The sequence below is a fragment of the Haliotis asinina genome, chromosome 14, assembly GCF_037392515.1.
Source record: "Haliotis asinina isolate JCU_RB_2024 chromosome 14, JCU_Hal_asi_v2, whole genome shotgun sequence".
In the NCBI taxonomy this organism is placed as follows: domain Eukaryota; kingdom Metazoa; phylum Mollusca; class Gastropoda; order Lepetellida; family Haliotidae; genus Haliotis; species Haliotis asinina.
The window spans coordinates 29,085,380-29,095,454 of record NC_090293.1 but is presented as its reverse complement, the minus strand read 5'-3'; the positions used below and the strand labels follow the sequence as shown (position 1 = coordinate 29,095,454).

The 10,075-nt window shown below is 37.0% G+C and overlaps 1 protein-coding gene across 1 annotated transcript; it reads right to left on the bottom strand.

Moving 5' to 3' along the window:
- Positions 1-578: 578 nt before the first annotated feature.
- Positions 579-5,459, bottom strand: LOC137261571 (G-protein coupled receptor 54-like). The gene is made up of 3 exons (XM_067799345.1): positions 4,753-5,459; positions 3,517-3,637; positions 579-2,795 (listed from the first exon to the last, which is right to left on the bottom strand). The coding sequence occupies exons 1-3, from the start codon at positions 5,093-5,095 to the stop codon at positions 2,177-2,179; spliced, it is 1,083 nt and encodes a 360-aa protein (XP_067655446.1). The 5' UTR covers positions 5,096-5,459; the 3' UTR covers positions 579-2,176.
- Between the last annotated feature and the right edge of the window lie 4,616 nt (positions 5,460-10,075).

Below are 10,075 nucleotides of genomic sequence, written 5' to 3'. Positions count from 1 at the left end.
AGCAATGTTACAGGTATGGTCAATGTGACGATGGTCTTTGAATAATCGAGTCTGGACCAGGTAATTCAGTGATCAACAGCATGTGATCTACGCAGTTGGGATAGAGTGATATGTCTCAACCAAGCAAGGGTTACTAAATATCAGTTCAAACCCGGGTCAGCACGGATGAGGGAGGCGAGCCTGAAACGATCCTGGTTATTGTCTAGCTCATGTATTCTGCCGACAAATTCATGATAGAAATCACAGGGAATTTGGGACTGGAATCCTTCATCATTGGCTCGGTGTGCACTTAAGGTTAAATAGCTCCCATGAAATGAGAACTCTTATACGACTTAGGCTCAGAAGAAATATGAAATATTTGGAATTATTAAATATTCCTCGTGTAATAAAGGCAGCTTATTAATTGTGTTTACTTCGCATGGAGCTCAAATTACAATTACATAATTAATCTCTTATCTTTTGACCAAAAGACCATCCCAAATAAACCGCTTACCAGTTTGCTGTTTTGTACACAGAGGGATATTTTCAATGAAACAACGCCAAAAAACCCTATATTTTTAAACAAGACATGTAGAAACTTGCATTCTTTACCTATTTATTTTACAACTCAAATACATTCATCTATATAACAACATTGTCATATCATTGCTCATCAGTATTTTAAAATCAAGTTCATGCTAACATAGAAACAAATGTATGTTTCAACTGATGACAGCTAATAAAGATGTACAAGAATTGAAAACTTCATCAAGAAGGAGCTATCGACGTCCGCTCAGTTGATTCTGCTGAACGTCCTTGCGAGCTGTTGGTATTAACAACAATAGTTTTTAATCTCATACCCATTTTTTAACAATCGCTAAGCAAAGTACATTTAAGAAGCCATATTTTTATTTTCATCAGACATTTTATAGTTTCAGTGTCCTTCTACTGCTCGGCATTAAGCGCTAATTGCTTTTGCTTCTGGAAATACACAGTAACACTGGAACAATAACTCAGGAAAGCACATCGCATGGAACAAACATGTTTCATTATGTTTAATGTGTCTGGAAGTACAATGGTTTACAATAATTCATTCCGCCCACGTTATAAATGCAAAACTGTGTGCCAAACTATTTCAAACAAAAGCGGCACTAAGAATACAACTTCAGACAAACATTTGTCTGATGGTCATCACATTTTATAACATGTGCTTATCGAAGCATTTTTTAAAATAGCAGATTCTAGGAAGACAAAAACACAACCGAAAGCAACAAGCCTTTAACAATGGCGACACACATCGGTTTATTCTTCTCTGTATATTTGTGTTCTGATAGAGACAAGTTAATAGTGTTTTAATAAGAGGTCATGACTGGTTTTGGTTTTAAGTAACTGACATACCTCTTCCGTTATATTATGACTTTTAATGGAAATGAAATATAATTATGACAATACACACACAAAAGCCTAAACGTTCGTGCAATAATTCTCTTAAAATGTTACCAAATGATTGTGTAAAGAATTTTTGTAGGTTTCCAGGTTTATAAAGTTTGGACTTTATAACATTCTCTATTCAATTCTATCTGACTTCAGAGTCGTCGTCATTCGTCAAATACGTTCACCCATAAATATACATCCAAGAAACAACATGTACATATTATGTATATATATATTATAGGTGATGCAACTGTACACGTTGAAACCGCAGGACTATATACAGAATCATTTTCATCAAGGAGATACTGTGTCAGTTTATCGTTGAAGCAGTCTTCCTCATTAATGCGGACATCTGAGGACAGAATTTGTATAATATATACACTATACATTCAAAGTAAGCCCCCAAGAACTTCTTTCATAATAAATTTTGCGGTGCATGAACTGTTGGCATATATAGTCTTGTAAGGGACATTCGGTTTATCAGAGAGACGTATTTACGGTGTAATTGGGGATATATTTAGCCAGTGATTATCATTCCTGGCTGGTAAAATGATATCTGTTCCTAATGGCCTGTGGGAAATGTACGTTCAGAGGATTTTCAGTCTTATCTCAAACCACTGACGATGAAGTGTAGCTGTGAGAGGAAACTCTACACACTTTCAATAGATGTTTTATGTCCACCTCGGACGCTGGAGGCATAAATCAGATAAATCGTATTCACGTTCCGCACGCATGTCTGCTGTTTTTACACTGCAATAATGTTTCACAGCAGAGTGGTTTTCTGTTCAGGAGATTCATTACAAATAAATGTTAAAGCGTCCCCTGTCACAGGACCAGTTCCAGAGCAGCACGACTCTTCAACAACGATTACGTCTTCTTTCGAGACAGCATGCTTTTGGATACGTGTGTGAACATACAAATACAACAGGGGGGTGATCAACATGTAGACGTAAGAGCATCCGTACATCAACACATCTCTGTGCTGAAAGGCAATTCTGCCATCTGCAAAGTCTTCGCAGAAATTTATGACGTGCGTAGGAAGCCAACCAAGCAGCATGACCGATGAAATCCCAACCAGCACCTTGGCAACACTTTCACGTTGTATGACGCTTCGTCCACGTAACGCCTGCTTTCGAAGGTCTTTCAGTACACGGATACAACAGACATACTGGACCATGAGCGGCACACAGAAGAGAGCAACGAACATGACAGTAGTGTCCACCTGGCGGTAGATAAGGGGTCCAAGCTTTCGGGAACAGAAACGACGCTCGTCAACAATGTGCCACAGGTTAATCACATTGTAGAGAAACGCACGGGGAACCATGACAACACATGCCAACATCCACAATGAAGCTGTTATCACCTTAGTAATGCGATGGTTCCTGAAAACATGATGAAAAGTTCTCTTAGACATAACACATTGAAAATGGACAGGTGATGATGTTGATGGACGTGATTTGTGATTACTGACTTGTGAATATATATATATTTTAAAGGTGAATAATGTATTTAAACATTGACTCTACTATGATTTTTAATAATATGTATGATACAAATTTCCTGTTAACTATATACTGAAGATTGAAAGATTAGTTTTCCTTGGCGCGATGAAGATGAACTTGAAGCATAAACAATTTTTGGTTCAGAAAGTTCACAATAATTAGAGTCCACAGGTAATCTGTTGAAAAGTCAGCAGGTGCTTCTAAAATAGATACGGTGAATAAAGTTGGGGGTCCGCGTATTTATTCCAAAGATATAGTGCATTCAAATGAATCCATATCAGTTCCGAGTTTTGCCACAAAACCATATGTTTATTCAGGTTTATTCAGGAACATTAAATAATATGCAATTATCGGGATTTATATGTCAGGAAATATTATTTTATGTAAAACATCCCTTCAGATTTTACTGTTTACTACATAAAATATGAAATTACGTTTTAAATGAAATTCTGTATTGTTTGAACATTTTGCTGTGAAAAGATAATGGAGCAATCATGTATTTAGTTGCACCCACGTCTTAGGACAAACATTCGCATGAAATATTCCCTCGGTCCGCGTCCACAAACAAGTTAGCTATTACTCTGTATGTGACAGCGCATACCTTTTAAGTGTTTTATCACCCTGAACAGGAACGGAGTCCGAGGTGTGATGCAGACTAGCAGCTGTGACAGATAAAATGGCGGCTGCCACGCACACTGTCATGCCATAGTTGACAGATTTACCTGCAAGACACAAACCAATCAAAAGTAATGAGTTGTTTACTTCTTATATGAATATGAGGACGGTAAAGTATACATGCCTCCTAAAAATGGGGCAGAATTAACACCTTTCTTTGATGGGAGTGGTGTACGTTCGTTTTTGGAAGCCATGTTTCTATATGCCGTTTTCTGCCTTCATGACAGAAGTCGCACAAATTGAAATATCACTTTCGAAGTATATTTTTCTCGATTGGTTAGTTATATATCAAATATAAACAGACGCTAAGGAATTTTGTTTCCGAAACAATTAAAAACGTTAAATAAATCCCTTTATCTCTGTACAGTTTAAAACACTCGTTCGGAATATGTTAATTGGGGCGTAGTTTCAACATTAGTTTAGAATTTCTAAAATTTGCATATTGCATGAACGAACAGAGACACTTTTAAAATGTTATGTTAAACTTTGAATCAATTAAGATGTGAGCTGACCGTCTCGTTGTCTGTAATTGTGTTTTAACAGGAAAATAATTTACGTCCCTCAAAATGTGCATTATATTAGTTTCCGCTTCGTTTCTATACTGGACAAAATAAGTTAAGGCTATTGGTATTTTTAGGATTGATATTTTGTCAGTATGTCAATGAATAAATACATCATTATCTATAAATTTCAAAATTTACATACACCCTTAACTGTTTTTTGTCCAGTATATTTGATAAATCTTTCGGTGCATGCGGTTTGAAAACTGTCATAACTGAAATGTATCAGAAGGATTCACAACACTTTAGTATATTTAACATTACTCGTGTATTAAAACGTGATAATTGCAACTTTCAAAGTAATATTGCGATCATACAAAAAAGTAAGCTTTCCATATTGATATGAAAGAGTCGATAGTACGATTTGTACCTTACCACGTAAAGGCAAAGGCATCTTAAACACAGCTCTATCACAACTGCACCATATGTTTGCATCAATCTCGTCTGTATCATTTGTCTTGAATAGAACTTTTTGTGATACGCACAGTCCGAATGCTAGAAGAGATATGAGTATCTTAAAAATTAAAAGTACTTATAGGTATATTCACTACATTTTAGAAATGATATGTACGTGCATTTGGAAAGACTGTTAAGACACTTACATGCAAAGCCTCCGAATACCCAGTCCGTTATTCCATAGGCAATAGCTATGAATGGGACAAAAACAGATAAAAATACGATGTTTCCTATGAAGTGGCTAGCAAAATATATGTCACTTGCACTTCCAATTTTCCTTCTTCTATAGATAAAAGTCAAGGCAGCAGAATTTGTAATGACTCCTCCAATGACTATAAGTAGGTAGAATACAGGAACAATGATAGTTAAAGGTGAAGGATCAACAGGAGTCACCTCTCCATCGTCGTAGAAAACATAACCATCCACATCTGTTACATTTTCAATAGAAACATTGGAAAACATTGCGCTATAGTCAAAGAAGGTCTCCATGTTTCCAGCGAACCCGTTTGTCAACAAGTCCACTTCAGCAAGTACTTCAGCATTGTGAAAGTTCAACCAAATATCCAGGTATACGTCCACACCATCCTCAAGTCTCTTGTACCACAGTGAACATGTTGTCAGTCCACTTCACCTTACCCTTGGATACATATGATGTAATGAAAAGTCAGGAATACTTTCCCGGCTTTTTTGGCTGTTCTCTTAGCAGGGATTGGTCCGCCTCATGAATGAGAAGGATTATATACCCCTCATTAACTTGAATATCTACAACATCCAATGAATTCAGGTCCCAGTGTTTATTTACAACCGAAAGGAATGTGCTTCCGGCATGAGATCCAGTAAACACACGCAGACAGATGTGACTCCCTCTTGCCTTCTGCCGGAGATTCACCTCTGAACCGTGGTGCCAATGAGTTAAGGTCACTGCCCGATTCGGGTGACCCGAAATTCCTCAGCGTGCCATGTAAACCTGTTCTGGCCTGGGCTGTGTAACTCTTTCACCCATAACTGCTTTCTCTGACAAACGTCCTGTATTGTGCAATTAAAGCTGTACTTAATGAGACAAATTTTTAACATTGATGTGCAGTGTCGTCAGAAGATGCCTTTATGGGGACATGTGGACGAGATAAGATATTTTCGTCTTTAGTTGGAGAAACATAAATGCTTGTTGTGTATGCAAACGGTTTTCAACGGTGTTTCTAGTTTCTTGTTGGAAGTATCTGGTGATAAAGGTCCCCGATAGCGTGTCACTTCTCAGCCTTCCAATGACCCACCAAGACATTAATCATCCAGTTTTCTCTTTCACATGAGAATGAAAAACACCAACAATGCAGCTATGTTGCAATTAAACACTTACTGAATAGTTTACTAAACGAACATTGTATGAATATGCTTTTTCATAAGCTTCTAAACATTAAACAGTCATTAAAGACAAAAATGAAAAAGATTAAATTACATTAAATTAAATTAAAGGAATTTGCAGTATGGTTATGGAAAATAGACAATAACGAAGTCAAAAAGGCACATATGATAACGTTTACTACAGTTAGTACATGTGTTCAGAATGTGTATGAATTACCGTAATTATAAAACTTCTGTCGGCATATATCAGTCTGTTCCCAAGTGTGCTCAACCAAGCAAACGTTTTGGTCAGTTTACAATAACATGAATGGTTCAGAATAGTACTAACTTAATGTGCCGGTCATTAGAGTGACCGTAGTCCTTTATTCCGTGTCCGCATTCGTTTTCAAAGCAGTGGTCCGCAAAAGCACGTTACCAGTCTCGAGAGATTACCAACAACGCAGATTATATTATAGAGTGCGATGCACGCTTGAAAACGCAACTCGGAATGTTAAGTGTCTATTCAAGTAGGAATGTAACACACATTAAACGCTAAAGTGAAGTATGTTCTCGATGTAACTTAGTAGATGTGACACCCTCGGAAGCTCCGATGACACTTTAGGAGAGCAATAACCATCATCTTAGCTGTGCTTCGATGGGGAGGCTGGCGACGGGGGTTTATACCTTATCGAAAAGGCTAAACATACGTCTAAGGAATGCTTGAAACCACAAGAATGTTTAACAACAGACTTCTTGACAGTACCCTATCGTATCCGATAAATAGTGTATATATCATTTATATGGTAACCGCTTTTGTTGTGGTGATACGGTAGAATGTTAATGTTTATAACGAAAATGCCTTTTTCATGAATTTATGTGTTTCACGATTCCAGATGAAAACATCGCCAGAATAAATAATAGAAACAACCAAACCAAAACAACAAGCCCCACAAGGGTATGTTAAATGTTGCAATTTCAGAAAGTTACTTTGTTGTTCTGAAGGAGGTTACACTTGATGCCATAGCTCCTATAGTCTGGGACTGAGATGGGAGAGTGTCCTCTCTTGCTCTAGGCATTCTATGATGACAGGTTTTGCATGGTGTTCACCGATACGAAAACAGAATCAAGTGATAACAAAAACATAAAATACTCTTTAGGTATGACATGGTGAGTCTAGATACATTTCTTTAACTGAGTGAGTGCATATTGTACCCATGCGGGGAATCGAACCATGGTCTTCGGCATTGACTGATTCTACGGTCAACACACTTGGGAATGGGTGTTTAAGGGTATGGAATTAGACACTGAATGAAGGAAACCGATCTTTTAACATTTCTGGACTAATAAACATGCTAATATACCACAACCATTTGGTACATGCAAAACACGTGTGTCATGAAATGTTGACTTAACCATGACATAGCTACAGCAAACATGCATCGATTAGAGGACTTTAACATCCGTTTGCAAATTCTGTTTCAGATTTTGATTTCCCCCGATGTTTAAAGTATCCCTTGTTGGACAAACATAAAGAGAGTACACATGTTCTTATATGTCTGGCAATTGATATGCTGTCTGGCCGATAAAGATTCATATCGGTTCTTGACGCGTTTCTTGTCTGCAAAAAGCATTCAGGTAACAGAAACCTCACTTAATAGCCCCAAAAGCTACATACTAATCATTTTTTTTGCAAAGAAAGCAAATGTTATATTGCGCATGTTCTGACATTTTAGCAACGCTTCAAAGTTTCTCTGATGAAAAGTACTGGGTCTTTCAAATGACTTGAGTGCACTCTGCATCTCTTCATTACTCGAATCAACTAAGATCTTTCAAAACTTCACGTTTTATCAAGTTTCTCATTTCACGTAAAACTTTCCACTTTCAGGAACAAATTATTTTTTAAAAAGTACCCCCTATGATACAACCCTTCTGTACCGAACTTGGATACCTTCAAAACACTTCAGGACACTGTGTTCAGAGTAAATGTGTGAAAAAAAGCCGTTGAAGGTGGGTTTTCAAAGGATCACGGGCGTTCCACATGTTATAAAACACGTATCATAAATAACCCGACAAATGTGCATTTAGGTGTACTGGGACAAACTGATTAACATATCGTGATCAACCAAAACGATCCGGTCTAGGAAATATTGCATAATCTTACGTCATATGAAAATGACAGGGTGTTTAGTCGATCGGGATTGGTACTCTGGCCATGGAGTGCATGATACATGGCCTCCATTTTCTGTCTGGCACACCTGCCTTGCATATGCTAATGTGACTTTAATGGGATTCTATTTAATTTTACGAGGAAGGTGCGTGTCGCTGAAGAAGACGAGTACGTACTGGCGTTGAATGAACTGAGATGTATCAAGGTATTTCCGACACCAAGAGGTGAATCATTGAACACCATACATATTAAGTTGACTGAGTGAATGAGCATTGGTTTGCGACGCTTTTGGCAATGTCACAACAGTATCTAGGCAGGGACATGAACCTTTCTTAACAGTCACCCCCTTAAAACGTTTGATGGAAACTGTTTAAATTGGTTAAGTCTCCCAAGTCATCTGAGGTGAGGGATTATATTCATTTCCCATAGGATATCGTTTTCTGGCATTTTAAAAAGTATTGATGTTAGTGAGGTTATCGGTGAGATTTGTCTTGCGATAAATGGTTTCAGTGATATTAAGCTACTTTCCTGACGAAGTTCAATTTTATTTAGCATCGAATTGTCAGTCACTCTGGCAACCGGTGATTGGTAGACTTCATGTACATGGAAGACAATGCTGATACAACTGACAATTGAAACGTTGATCCTAGCTCACATGGGGAAACCCAACGCCCAACCATACTTATTGAAATGAAAAGATGTAAATAGAACTGGAATAAGAGATGCCAGAAAATAATCAGTCTCTATTATCCGCTGAAACAGATTTCATTGGGCGCAAATAACGAACTTGTATTATGCAGTGTTGATCACTGTCTGTCTGGATACAATGTGTGTTTCAATTTGAATGAATTTTGTCATGAGGAAACTTACGTTGAATTTAATAGACAACGACTATCCTGAAAAAACTATCTTTACTATCGTGAAAATTATACGTACGGGTCACTTCATTGTCCTCGGTGTTTACGAAATTAATTCATTACTAAAGTTTTCATTATGTTTTTCAAGGACCCTAGTTAACTTTGAATAGTGTGTGTGTGTGTGTGTGTGTGTGTGTGTGTGTGTGTGTGTGTGTTTTATTCTGTTAGAAGTAATCTCCAATTTTGTATAGCTCGTAACCTTTTCCTGCTGCGTTAGACCAATTTTTATTTCATTTTTTAAAAAAATCTCTTTTCAAACCTGTAGCATCTGTGCATGGTGTGCTGTACTAAACTGCATAGATATGTTTAGACATATGTGTATGTATGCACAACAAGTGTTTTGTTAAGTTTAAGTATTAATATACAATAGTTGTGTTGTTAAATTCTGTTGACAGTCCAGAAATTGCACGAAATTGTCACCAGGTTTGTTGAATATTACTTACTCAATATTAAACATTGTAACTTAGCAAGATAAGTCAGTCAGAGAGTATGATGTATTTATGATCAACCATTAAATCAACACATTTACAGTTCCAAGGGAATATTAGAAAGGATTTTGACTCCATTGTACACTTTTAACTGTTTTTTTTAATTTTTTGGCCCTACACATAGCCTTAAAATTGCCACTGAAACACCAAGTCAGTTTTGTGACACTATCAAACAAGTTCCTGATAAATGGAACGTATCAGCACCGTGATGACAGGACAAGATTCAAGACATACGATCTACATAAATGAATTCATGATAGCATCGCTTCATAATTCCAAAAATAAATTAAAGTCGATAGTTTACATAAACACTATCTATCTTTCAATTTACTGATCAAAGTTTGTGTATTGTGCATTTAGTATTTTCTATGTTATTGTTGTTGTATAACTTTGGGAGTCATTGTGATTGAATGCCATCCTTTTTCTAATCAAATCTTTTGTTGTTAATCATAAGGCATTGCTGAATATGCCTACAGTGTATAGGGCTCTAGGTAGCCTATGTCATTGCGGCGTTTCCTTATTTTATTCATTAATCTATCAATGATTGTTGTCGTCATAT

Coding starts and splice junctions, on each gene's coding strand:
- LOC137261571 (XM_067799345.1), bottom strand. CDS start 5,095: ATGGAGACCTTCTTTGACTATAGCGCAATGTTTTCCAATGTTTCTATT. Junction 3,638..4,752: donor GGTATTCGGAGGCTTTGCAT/GTAAGTGTCTTA, acceptor TGTGTCTTGCAG/GTAAATCTGTCAACTATGGC. Junction 2,796..3,516: donor GGTGATAAAACACTTAAAAG/GTATGCGCTGTC, acceptor TCATGTTTTCAG/GAACCATCGCATTACTAAGG.